This window comes from Phycodurus eques, chromosome 7 (genome assembly GCF_024500275.1).
Source record: "Phycodurus eques isolate BA_2022a chromosome 7, UOR_Pequ_1.1, whole genome shotgun sequence".
Classification (NCBI taxonomy): Eukaryota; Metazoa; Chordata; class Actinopteri; order Syngnathiformes; family Syngnathidae; genus Phycodurus; species Phycodurus eques.
The window spans coordinates 9,839,896-9,853,906 of record NC_084531.1 but is presented as its reverse complement, the minus strand read 5'-3'; the positions used below and the strand labels follow the sequence as shown (position 1 = coordinate 9,853,906).

The 14,011-nt window shown below is 43.1% G+C and overlaps 1 protein-coding gene across 1 annotated transcript in view; it reads left to right on the top strand.

Moving 5' to 3' along the window:
* Positions 1-14,011, top strand: part of cbl (Cbl proto-oncogene, E3 ubiquitin protein ligase) — a 55,354-nt gene that overhangs the window by 32,581 nt on the left and 8,762 nt on the right. Inside the window, exons 3-10 of the mRNA XM_061681622.1 lie at positions 788-934; positions 6,230-6,386; positions 7,726-7,847; positions 8,440-8,577; positions 8,906-8,993; positions 10,145-10,276; positions 10,358-10,576; positions 11,279-11,410. Of these exons, the coding sequence (XP_061537606.1) occupies positions 788-934; positions 6,230-6,386; positions 7,726-7,847; positions 8,440-8,577; positions 8,906-8,993; positions 10,145-10,276; positions 10,358-10,576; positions 11,279-11,410 (1,135 nt within the window). The remainder of the gene's footprint in view (positions 1-787; positions 935-6,229; positions 6,387-7,725; positions 7,848-8,439; positions 8,578-8,905; positions 8,994-10,144; positions 10,277-10,357; positions 10,577-11,278; positions 11,411-14,011) is intronic.

Genomic DNA, 14,011 nt, shown 5'->3' with positions numbered 1-14,011 from the left:
CCACTATCCTCAGGCACTGCTCTTTCTGTTCGACAACCCTTCGTTCATAGGGTACACAGTGTAGTGTACCGCAGCTGCAGTGTGGCTGGTCTTTTTATTACTGTTGCTCTCGTGCATGTCAATTCCCACTGCCCAACAACCACACACAATCTCCTTGTGTGTGCAGGGCTTCATGAATCAGGGTTCACTTAGCATCAATCATCTAATGAAGCTGGGTACTCCAGTGCTCTGCCAACACTGCACTCTTTCCTCTGCTCTAACCTCACTCATTGCATCTTTTTTCTTCTTGTTCTTTACTTCACTGTCTTGCTGAGGAATCTTCCTATTTCCATTTTTTGCTATTGAAGGGGCTCCTCGTGTGACAAATTTTACAACAGTTCACCTGTTTGCTTGTGGAATTGGAGCAAACAAGAATAAGGCTGCTGTCAAGCTTGTCCCATGTAGCAGGAAATTCAATTAACTAATAGTTTACAGATAAGAAAAGCCTAATTATGTGACATTGGTGCTGTTAGTTGTGCAGTAGTGTGTGGAACAGATATCAACTTCAGGGTGATTACTGTATAATTTGACTTTACCTCATGGCTTCTCCCATTGTTACGTTTGAGGCATTGTGAAAAAAGAAAAAATTATTCTTTTTTTCACAAAATATTTTTTACGCTTATTTTCTGATGTTACAATGCAAGTTTATAATATTGATACAGTCATCACTGTACTACAAAATTATGTTGTTTAAGCACAAATGTGACAGCACTTTAACCACAAACTCTTCGATTCTCTGCTTTCACAGGAGGAACCTCACCAAGCTGTCATTGATCTTCAGCCACATGCTGGCCGAGCTGAAGGCCATCTTTCCCAATGGTCTGTTTCAGGGCGACAATTTCCGCATCACCAAGGCTGATGCTGCAGAGTTCTGGAGGCGTGCCTTCGGGGACAAGTGAGACTTAATCTTGTTTTACTAATAATGTGATTTTGTTAGACAGGATTCATAACAACAACCAACAACAGTGACTTTTTGTCTGTCCTTCCCTCCTTGCAACAGTGTGTTTGAACTGAAAGTTGTTATTCATTGGCATACTGCCTGGTATTTTACCATTGCTTTGCACAAATAATGAGTAATTGCAATTTAATCAGACATTTTACCACAAGTTGTAACTATTGATGCACCAATACCACTTTTTCAGACAGCACAAGCACTGATATTCGAGTACATCGCCAGTACCGAAACTTAATAACGATTTTACATCTTGGAGTTGTGATGAAAATGTTTTTGTTTTTTTAAATCACATCAAATATTGTTCAAAAACACACTTTTCTTGAACATGGCTGAAGTTTACTCAATTATAAGACATTTTAGAGCAACAACTTGTCATTACTGACATTTTAGCACCCAACTGCATGTTTTCCAACATTCTTGCCACACATTTCACTTAAATTTAGCCTGTAATGTATTTGTTATGTTGTCTGTCTGAATGCTACGGGGCATTATGTAAAATGGGTACAGGCAGTAGATTAGTCTGGTCAATATTTTACACATATGACGCCAGCTGACCTCTGTGTGTTAACTACAAAATAGAGTGAGTAAAAATTAATAGAACACTGGTTCTCGAGAGTACCAGAAGTTTTAAAATACTATGACAGGTCAACTGAGGTGATATTTCATCACACTATCGCTTACTTCTCTTTACTCGATGTGCCACGCCGCAGCATGTCGCCCACCTTGCTTTCTCCGCCGCTGCTTCGTGACAGGCGCGTGGCTGGCTCAGCCAGCGCGAAGCGGGCGTCAGGGCTTGCGTAACATGGAGCTTGCTGAGCGGAGTTCATCATCCATTTTGCAGAGCATCATTTGGAGTCGCCTAAAAGTGTTGTCATCAATCTTCTTCTTTTCCTTCCGGCTTGTCCCGTTAGGGGTCGCCATAGCATGTCATCCTTTTCCATGTAAGCCTATCTCCTGCATCCTCCTCTCTAACACCAACTGCCCTCATGTCTTCCCACACGGCATCCATCAACTTTCTCTTTGGTCTTCCTCTAGCTCTCTTGCCTGGCAGCTCCATCCTCATCACCCTTCTACCAATATGCTCACTATCTCTCCTCTGAGAGGGACGTGTCCAAACCATCGAAGTCTGCTCTCTCTAACTTTGTCTCCAAAACATCGATCCTTGGCTGTCCCTCTGATTTTATCCAACCTGGTCACTCCAAGAGGGAACCTCAACATATTCATTTCTGCCACCTCCAGCTCTGCTTCCTGTTGTCTCTTCAGTGCCACTGTCTCTAATCCGTACATCATGGCTGGCCTCACCACTGTCTTATAAACTTTACCCTTCATCCTAGCAGAGAGTCTTCTGTCACATAACACATACCTTCCTCCACCCGTTCCAACCTGCTTGGACCTGTTTCTTCACTTCCTGACCACACTCACCATTGCTCTGCTTATGTTGTATTTAAAGTCCTCCACCCTTGCTATCTCTTCTCCATGTAGCCTCCCTCTTCCCCCTCCACCACTCTCATTCATGCTCATATATTCTGTCTTACTTCGGCTAATGCTCATTCCTCTCCTTTCCAGTGCATGCCTTCACCTTTCTAACTGATCATCCAACTGCTCCCTGCTTTCACTGCAGATCACAAAGTCATCTGCGAACATCATGGTCCATGGGGATTCCAGTCTAACCTCATCTGTCAACCTATCCATCAACACTGCAAACAGGAAGGAGCTCAGGGCTGATCCCGGATGCAGTCCCACCTCCACCTTAACTTCCTCTGTCACACCTACAGCACACCAGACTACTGTTCTGCTGCCCTCATACATGTCCTGTATTATTCTAACATACTTTTCTGCCACTTCAGACTTCTGCATGCAGTACCACAGTTCCTCTCAGGGTCCTCTGTCATAGACTTGCTGTTGATCATAGGTGTCAAACCCAAGGCCTGGGGTCCAGATGCGGCCCGCCACATCATTTTATATGGCCTGCGAAAGCAAATCATGCTTGTCAACTAAAATCTGTACCCAAATTCCAAATTGTCATAATAATAAACAATAATATTGAGATATTGCATTTTTCTGTTACGAAACCCTTCTTCTACAGTAACCTAAACAATAATTGAACAAACTATTATCCTTGTCTTCTGATTTCAAAACCAGTTATCCCTCAATTTGTTGTGTAATGGTAATATGTTTTGTTGATTACACATGTATATGGTTTCACTGTTCTAACAGCTCTCTGAGGGAAATCATAACTACAATGCGACCTGAGACAAAAAATAGTTTGACACCCCTGCTCTAGCTCCACAAAGACACAATGTAGCTCCTTCTGACCTTCTCTGTACTTTCCCGTGAACATCCTCAAGGCAAATAATGCATCTGTGGTCCCTTTTCTAGGCATAAAACCACACTGTTGCTCGCAAATACTCGCTTCTGTCCTGAGTCTCGCCTCCACTACTCTTTCCAATATCTTCATTGTGTGGCTCATCAACTTTATTCCTCTCAACTTCCCACAGCTCTGCACATCACCCTTGTTCTTAGAAATGGGCACCAGCACACTTTTCCTCCATTCCTCTGGCATCTTCTCACCCGCTAGAATTCTGTTGAATAAGCTGGTCAAAAACTCCACAGCCACCTCTCCTAGATGCTTCCATACCTCCACAGGAATCTCATCAGGACTAACTGCCTTTCCATTTTTCATCCTCTTTAATGCCTTTCTAAGGCCTTACTAATCATTGCCACTTCCTGGTCCACCACACTTACCTCTTCTACCTCCTTCTCTCTCATTTTCTTCATTCATCAACTTCTCTAAGTATTCTTTCCATCTGTCCAGCACCATACTGGCACCGGTCAACACATTTCCATCTCTATCCTTAATCAGCTGCACATCCTTCCCATCTCTATCCCTCTGTCTGCCGTGGCCCAATGGTTAAGATGTTCGCCTGCCACAGTGGGGTACCTAGGTTCAAGACCCCAACTGGACCATCTGCCAACATCCCCCGGACTCACGGCTGTGGTGTCCTTGAGCAAGACACTGATATCCCGAAATGCTCCCCGGGCGCGTCAGCTGCCCCCTGCTCCAGTGTGTTCCACTAACGTGTACGTGTTCACTGTGATGGGTTAAATGCAGAGAGCAAATTTCGTGTGCATGCATGCATGTTCATGACAATAAATGGTGATTCTTCTATTCTTCTTCTTCTTCTTCTAAAGAGATCCTTTTCTCCTTCCAACCTGGCATACATGTCATCATATGCCTCTTGTTTGGTCTTTGCCACTTCTACCTTTGCACTACGTTGCATCTCAATGTATTCCTTTCGCCCTCTCCTCGGTCCTCTCAGTGTCCCACTTCTTCTTAGCTAACCTCCTTCCTTGTATTATTTCCTGTACTGTGTGGTTCCACCACCAAGTCTCCTTCTCTCCTTTCTTGCCAGAAGATACACCAAGTACTCTCCTGCCTGTCTCTCTGATCACCTTTGCTGTAGTGGTCCAGTCTTCTGGAAGCTCCTCCTGTCCACCGAGAGCCTGTCTCACTTCTTCCCGGAAAGCCGCACAACACTCTTCCTTTCTCAGCTTCCACTACATGGTTCTCTGCTCTGCCTCTGTCTTCTTAATCTTCCTCCATACCACCAGAGTCATCTTACACACCAGCATCCTATGCCGTCTTGCCACACTCTCCCCTACCACTACCTTACAGTCGGTAACCTCCTTCAGATTACATCGTCTGCGCAAGATGTAATCCACCTGCGTGCTTCTACCGCCGCCTTTATAGGTCACCCTATGTTCCTGCATCTTTTGGAAAAAGGTGTTCACTACAGCCATTTCCATCCTTTTTGCAGTCTACCACCATCTGTCCCTCCCAAATTCCTTTCCTGGATGCTGTACTTACCCATCACTTCTTCATCACACCTGTTTCCTTCACCAACATGTCCATTACAATCTCCAACAATCACAACTCGCTCTCTGTCTGGGATACTCAGAACTACTTCGTCTAGCTCCTTCCAGAATTTCTCTTTCACCTCTACCTGTGGGGCATAGCCGCTAATCACTTGATACATAACATCCCTCAATTCCAAGTTTCAGCCTCATCACTCGATCTGATACTCTTTTCTCCTCCAAGACATTCTTGGCTAACTCTTCCTTTTAAAATAACCCCTACTCTATTTCTCTTCCCATCTACACCATGGTAAAATAATTTAAACTTAAACTTCTAGCCTTACTGCCTTTCCACCTGGTCTCCTGGACACACAATATATCAACCTTTCTCCTAATCATCATCTCAGCCAACTCCCGAGATTTTCCTGTCATAGTCCCAACATTCAAAGTCCCCACATTCAATTCTAGGCCCTGTGTTGTCCTTTTCTCTTTCTGCGTAAGAAACCACTTTCCACCTCTCCTTCGTCTTCGACCCACAGTACCTGAATTTCCACCGGCGCCAGGGGGGGGCAAACGTTGTTAACCCGGGCCACGACCGATCCGGAATGGAATTCTTTAGATGAACACTCGTATATGTTTGGCAAAGTTTTAAGCCGGATGCTCTTCCTGACGCAACCCGCTGCATTTATCTGGGCTTGGGACCGGCATACAGTTTGCACTGGCTTGTGCTCCCTAAGGGGCTGCATTAAAAGTGTTGTCATCTATGTCCTTAATAATCTCGACACGGCAGACATGGCTCCTACTCCACCTGAAAGTGTCAGGCTGATTAAGTGGTATCGGTCATTTGTATTGGAGCATTTTGGTTTTTAGTTTGAGTACAGACATACATTGTTGGCATCCCTAGTTAAAACATAAAAAGCCAAGTTTCAACCAACCCTGCTCCGACTTGCACAACACAGGTTAAGTTACGATTGCAGTTACTGCATCAGCCCAGTAAATAATCTTCCAACAAAGCGTACCAGTGTGACAGAGACTAGCAACTATGCGTCAAAAATAAAAGTAATATGGTACAAGGCAGTGTGTCTAGCTGGGCCCTCTACAAAGGTAACGAAGCCTGAAGCAGGCACCCCAGTGAAAGGCTACTAAAGAGATGGACAGTTCAGGTCGGGGTGAAAATGCAATGAAATGGCAGTCGTACTAAGCTGAACCAAACCCTACCGCTAGATGGAAACGAGGCTGAAGAGCCATCACTGAAACCTAACTATAGAGAGGCTGCTTTCTGGTCCAATACATAGTATCTATGAAGCTGATAATTAATCTTTGTTGTGTGTGTATGTGTGTGTGGGTGGGTGTGTGTGGGTGTGGGTGTCGGTGTCAAAGGACCATTGTGCCTTGGAAGGTGTTCCGTCAGTCTCTGCATGAATTCCATCCAATCAGTTCCGGCCTGGAGGCCATGGCCCTCAAGTCCACCATCGACCTTACATGCAATGACTACATCTCCGTCTTTGAGTTCGACATCTTCACCAGGCTTTTTCAGGTAGGCAACATAAGGTCCTCAGTTGAAGACTTAACTAATATGCACAGCTTTTATTGTATGCTTTCTCAAGGCCATTCACTTTTCTATTTGCACCCTGCAGGTTATCATTACTATTACAAGACAAGTATTAAGCAGATAGGATGACATTTAGACATGAGTCGTGCATCTAAATTTTTTAATCATGAGGGTGCTAATGAAATGCACATTAAAATGCAGCATCTCAGTCTGTTTCGTGCAGCTATAACTTTGCTGCTTTGACTGGGGTTTGCATAATAAAAAGCCACAGGAGAAAGGTCAGAAGATAGATTTATCTTAAAAGCTTTATTTATTGTAAAAGTTTTGCAAGCATTTGCTTATTAACACAATGCTAAAAGAGGTCAGTACTAGTCAGACTTTTTTCCCCCAAATTCTCTCATAGCAGTCATTATTTTGTCTGTGAGTTTATTACATTCTGTCAGTGACATGACAATCCCTTTCTACTTACATTGCAGGCTTAACAAAGCCTAAACATATACATTTCTTATAATACTTCCTCAAGCATTTAAATGTCCAAAAACTCCAAGTGGGAAGTGAAAATCTTTCGCTGTCCTTGGCGTACAACAATAGGGATATGCTTCGCTTTTACCTCGATTACACGCAGGCGTGAAGGACATCGTTTAGTCTGAATTACAGAGTTTATTTCACTGTTTACTTCCTTTGTTGTGTTAATCACAAGCTGTGTTGGCTCTGAGATAGGAGAACTTCACTCTTACAATAATGTAATATGGACAAGACATTTTGCCACAATGTATTTTTCTAACCCCACTAGTTTCCAGTCACATTTTATCAACTGCAGTGGAAACTTTTCTGTTTTGTTTAACTTGTGTGCAGAAAGCGTTTTTAACTAGCAAATTTGAAAAGGGAGACTCCCTGCACAGTACATCTTTGTTGTCTAATCAGATACACAGAATGGTCATGCACCATTTATAATGGCGGTGACCTTTGTGGCTCATATCAAGTTGTTTGTGTTTTACTTCCCGTCGCACAGCAGGCATAAATAATGAGGCTGGTTGTTGAACACAAGATGTTCTGCAAATTTATGTTGCCGTGCATTTGAAACAAGAACACAACCCTTTTGAAGTATGTTCTGGCCTGCACTTCCAGCCAACCTAAATAAATGGCACAAAATGATCATGTAGTTTCACTTGCAATTTATGCTTTAGATTTTTATTTTTTGTTTGACCCTTGTCACTGCGAGGCGGGTGTAGCTAATGGTTACAATTAAGTACTTTTCTCCTACTTTTAAACTGCTTATTGTTGTTGCACTGTCCACTGATTTGTCACACTTTATCTGTCATAGCCTTGGTCATCCCTTTTGCGGAATTGGAACAGCTTGGCAGTCACTCACCCAGGTTACATGGCCTTCCTCACTTATGACGAGGTCAAAGCACGACTGCAGAAGTTCATTCATAAACCTGGCAGGTGAGACAAGGTGACACATTTTGTTGTTACCAACTAAATCACTTTCTTTTGAAACCTATATTATATTGTGTCACATAATCTTTGTCATTGATACTGTGGGTATTTTGAGTTTGACAATGTGATTTTTCTGGACACTTAAAGAAATGATCAGGTCTTGATTTGCATAGATACAACAAAAAGCAGCCGTTGGTTCCAGTTGAGTTAGGCATGTGTTTAAGTATGTCTTTGTGTGTGTACGCATGTGTGTGTTTGTGTGTGTGGCAGTGCAGTGCAGTACTGGTACCTAGCATCAATGGTTTGATTGTACACTGAAAGACGATGTCACGGCTTTGGCCGGCCAGCATAGCGTGATGTTCACATTCTAGCATTAGTTGGTCAGTGTGAACACAATAACACAACAATTTGTAGTGAAGTTCTTGCCAGTAGAACATCTCATACCACATCAAGCCTGAAAGCAATAGTCTATCACTTGACCGACTGCTACAGACGTCAGTAGATGATCCACTTTCATGGTGCATCATTGCAGAGTGAACAACTCCCGCTGCTTCCGCACGTCATCTTTTTTTCCCCCTTCTCATTGACATCTCCTCAGTTACATCTTCCGACTGAGCTGCACCCGGCTGGGCCAGTGGGCCATCGGCTACGTGATGGCGGATGGAAACATTCTCCAGACCATTCCTCATAATAAGCCTCTCTTTCAGGCCCTCATAGATGGCTTCAGGGAAGGATTGTAAGTCCAGAAGTACTCAATTTGGCATGCTTACAGTACAGCGTCATGCAAGTCTTAGGCCCCCGCTGGCTGACCCATGACCTATTTCACAGCAGTCATTATCCTCCATGAACCAGGACGTAGCTTGTTTACTGACAAACAAATGAGCAATATTCAACACAATTTTATTTTTTCCACTTTTTCCACCATTAACAGTTTGGTCTGACATTCTAGTTGCGTAAAACAATTGTTCTGTAAGTCTTACATGGTACAGTTACGTACATCTGTCCTTTAAAATTATACATCGGTGGCTAGATTGTCATGTACTTTTTGCCCCTTACAACACCAGCTATTTATTCCCCGACGGCCGGCCCCAAAATCCAGACTTGACAGGACTGTGTGAGCCTTCGCCTCAAGACCACATTAAAGTCACACAGGTCAGAGCAACGGCTTAATGATATTGGGAATTGTAAATGTCTGTTGTCTGGGGTCACTCAACTCACAGAAGGTTAGAAACTTACCACACAAGTTGGTCATAGTAGATGATTTGGGTTCTAGTTTGAATAACCATTTACAAGTAAGTGTTAGCCAAATGAATGTATAGAAATATAAGGGCTTGGACTTGCCCTCTAAATCCCAATTTGTTATTCGTGTTGACAGTAATGAATGACTTCCAAATCAGAATTGAATCGTTACTCCTTGTACAATCTGAAATAAAGATGTTGTATTCCAGCGAATGAAAAATCTAATTTGATTATTTGAAAACTATTTAACCAGAAACGGAGTATGCTGACGCATTTTGGTTGCTGCTGCTCCCTGCAGAAAAGTTGTTTTTTTTAATTTTAGTTTAAAACTTAAATTTAGCTTAAACTTAAACATTAACCAGAATCCATCGGCGTACTGTGGCCAAAGGTGGGCCCCGGGTTGGTTTTGCCCCTGTCTGTGCCGTAAATCATCGCTGGTTGGGATCAGCTGCCACTTTTCCAGCTAGCTATCTAGGCTATTTGCATTCTTGATTAATGATCAACTGCAAGAACGTATTCCAACTGCGCACATGCACAGAAATTATGTTCAGTAAGTCAAAATGGCGTCGACCCTAAACACAGTTTAAAAATAAACAAAATAAAAGTAAACGTGGCATGGGAGCGGCTGCAGCTCTTGTCAGAATAAAGTAAGTAATTGGATATTCTAAGATTAGTTCTGATTCGAGTTGGAAATTTCTGATTCCTCGGTCGCTTTTTCGGGCCCACCTGATTCTCAATTTGAGTCCCTACTGAGTCGTGCACTGCCCTAATAGTAATGAATTACACCAGAATCAAAAGGTAGAGGAAATAAAATGCACAACTTAAATATTAATCATGTAAACTGAACATTATTATACCTTAAATATTTGCTACATGGTGAGTAAACATTTTTTTTCAGTGGTTTGGGAGTCAAGTAAAATTCGGCCTTTGTCAGACGAGCACTACTCAGAAGCATAATGGGAAAGCCCAATCAGTCCTACACAGCGACATCAATATTCTCTGTTTGCAATGATACCGAGTACTGGCCCCTGAGGGCTCATGGCTGCCTTTATCTGCCCCTCCAGGAGCAATATGAGCTCTACTGTGAGATGGGCTCCACCTTCCAGCTGTGCAAAATCTGTGCAGAGAACGACAAGGATGTGAAGATTGAGCCCTGTGGTCATCTCATGTGCACCTCCTGTCTCACTGCGTGGCAGGTAGTAAAGGAGATTGTTGTGGGTTGGTCGTCTTTGAGGGGGGGAAAGTGCGCATTCACTTACCCCTGTGCATCATTGCAGGAGTCCGAGGGTCAAGGCACTGGCTGCCCATTCTGTCGCTGCGAGATTAAAGGTACCGAGCATATTGTTGTGGATCCATTTGATCCGAAGGACAACAGCGGGGGCTCCTGCAGGGCCCTGTTCGGGGCAGAGGGCGCGCCGTCGCCTAGCTATGACGATGATGATGACGACAGACTTGAAGATCCCCACCTAATGATGAGCAAACTTGCTTGTACAAAGGTATCTTTGTGAAAAGACTGCTGTTTCTATCAATGCATTTCATTTTGTTTTTTCTCTCAGTATTCACATCAAGGGTGTCTCCTTCTCTTGACTCTGCAGATTAAGTGCTTCTTGCATGGCCTTTCCATTTTTACTCTATTTCAAACTCCTCTCTAAAGTCTTTCATCTGTGTCTTTCATGGTGCCTTTTTTATGTTCCTCTCACAATTTCATGTGGAACAGTCTCCTAGTTTACATCTTTTATGTGCCTCTGAGACGCTGTATTCAACGTTTACACAGTAGTAGGGTGTAGCAGATGAACGCGTACTTAAATGCGGTTAACATTTCCTCTTATTTCTTTTTACATTCACCTGCGCGCCATGTATGATTATACTTCACTGTATTTGATGTGTTGACACTAAATGAGTCGTGGTTTCTCAGTTACAGCCCCAACAATGTTTCATCATATTTAAAAGGCTTTGACATTATCCTTCGTCTGGCAACTAATATTTAGGAGCAGCTCATCCAATTAGATGTTTACATTGCAGCAGCAAATTATGTCCATCTTATTTCAACATAAACATAATAGCAAGAATAGTAATAAGTATGAGTTGTCTGTCATGTCATCTGGTTTGGGGAAGTGGTATAGTTAGGTCTGTCTAATCACCCATGAGTATAAACTCATTGAAATTTACATTGAAATTGTGTTTTCTGTGTGATGCAGGTGGAACGGCCCCCATCACCCATGTCTATGACTCCTCAGTCCTCCCTTCCACCCGTGCCACCCAGACTAGACCTGCTTCCACACAGACCCCCTAATCCACCTGGTGCCTCCAGTCCTGGAGTAACTACTAAGGTCAGTAAAGGTATTAATCATATGACTTTAAGAATTTCAGCATAGGGATGCGGATGGTAGTCCTGTATTATTTCTCATTAGTAAGAATATACAGTCGGGCAAAAAAGTATTTAGTCAGCGACCAATTGTGCAAGTTCTCAAACTTAAAAAGATGAGAGAGGCCTGTAATTTTCATCATAGGTATACCTCACCTATGAGAGACAAAATGAGGAAAATATCCAGAAAATCACATTGTCTGATTTTTAAAGAATTTATTTGCAAATTATGGTGGGAAATTAGTATTTGGTCACCTACAAACAAGCAAGATTTCTGGCTCTCACAGACCTGTAACTTCTTCTTTAAGAGGATCATCTGTCCTCCACTTGTTACCTGTATTAAGGGCACCCGTTTGAACTCATTATCAATATAAAAGACACCTGTCCACAACCTCAAACAGTCACACTCCAAACTCCTCTATGGCCAAGACCAAAGAGCTGTCAAAGGACACCAGAAACAAAATTGAAGACCTGCACAAGGCTGGGAAGACTGAATCTGCAATAGGTAAGCAGTTTAGTGCGAAGAAATCAACTGTGCGAGCAATTATTAAAAAATGGAAGACATACAAGACCACTGATAATCTCCCTCGATCTGGGGTTCCACGCAAGATCTCACCCCGTGGGGTCAAAATGATCACAAGAACGGTGAGCAAAAATCCCAGAATCACACGGGGGGCCCTAGTAAATGACCTGCAGAGAGCTGGGACCAGCGTAAAAAAGGCTACCATCAGTAACACACTACGCCGCCAGGGACTTAAATCCTGCAGTGCCAGACATGTCCCTCTGCTTAAGCCGGTACATGTCCAGGCCCGTCTGAAGTTTGAGAGCATTTGGATGATCCAGAAGAGGATTGGGAGAATGTCAGATGAAACCAAAATATAACTTTTTGGTGAAAACTCTATTTGTCGTGATCTTGAATTCTCGCGGCTGCTCGATTCCCATGTTCCTCCGCGTAACTAATAGCTTGCAGTTTAAACTGTGCTTCGTAAACGTTTCTCTTCGTAGGTGCCATTTTTGGGGGTCTTTTACCAAACCGATGCACATACCGGAACTATATACCTACTGGGGGCATGTCTTTAGCGTCCTCTGTCACGCGCACCCTTCCCCCTTTACGTCCGCATGCTGTCCTCAGTCACGTCCGCCTTCCTCTATATAAGTAGCGTATCGGCAGGAAATGCTCCCAGTCAGTCAAGCGGAGCGCTCATTAAAGACAGATTTTGGAACTCGGTGCACACATAAGGCGCGCCCCACTATAAGGTGCCCCGTCCATTTTGGAGAAAATTTAAGACTTAAGTGCGCCTTATGGTCGTGAAATATCTACAGTCTCTAAGTATACGTGTTGTGTTTTACAACAATACTTAATTCAAAATGTATGCTTTAACAGTGGGTGTAATAGTGAAGCTTTCGTTCCTTGTCACCAGCGATGATCATCTCGGCAGGTTCAATTCAAATCAATGGGAGTGGATGACGGGCATAATATCCCCAAAAATATAAACATCCCCCCTCCTCAAAAATTATCACCCTCTTAATTTTCACCCACATGGCCTTTCAGATCAGTTTCCCTATTAGTGGGCCAAAAATACAACGCTTGGGGAATGGTGCTTCGCAATGATAGTTATGGGGGAGAGGCATACCGTTGTCAGCCGAGAGGGTCCTGGGGCGGAGGCATTGGAATCGACAGTGGAACTGGGAAGAAAAAAAAAATAATCATAGGAACCAGCCGGGGTGACTTGTCGCGCTGCCCGTGGCCAATTAGAGCATAGCACTGAAGAGGATCATGGTGGGAGGAGCATATCAGTGTGACGCAAATGAAGCGAATGCTTATTCAGTGTCTATAAATAACTGTGATCAAACTCTTGGGAGGGACACGAGTCTGAGACTAGCATTAAAGGACACAACGTCGCTATGAATGCTTGGCTGCCCCAAGCTTCTTCCCTAGGAGACGCCCTAATATAGACCAATCCGAGACAATCTGTTTTCCATATTTAAATTAGGGAATATGAGCAATCCAATCAGAGGAAAGCTCATATACATGACGCATAATTGTAAGAAATCTAAAATGCCAGGCGGAAAAGACCAACTAGAATAACTTGAAAAAGGACATTTTGGGCATTTCCAACCCAAATTATCCTGCAAACCTGATAAAAGGACATCAGAGATTATAAAAATAAAATAAAATAAAAAATGGATCGATGGGGACCTTAAGTATCAAAGTATCATGATGTCAGCTTTGGGTAGTTAAACTACATCTACACTGTAGTACTCTGTACAACACAGGCATGGAGAAGGAGTTTCTCCCATTATGCTAAAAACAAAAATCACTTGATGCATTCTCCTCACATTTAATCAAGACAGTTTACTTGGAAAGGGAGGTGTTTGCACCGCAGTTACACTTCTAAATATGCCTCGTACAGATACTAAGCATTCAGGAAATGACCCATATTGTGCTGTAGGATGACTGTTTTCACAGCTCTGGGCCAACCAATGATAACTGTGAAGTTAAGAGGAAGTGTTCTGTTTCCGCACGTCTGTTACTGTGTGGTGGTGGAGTTCATACAAACAGCCT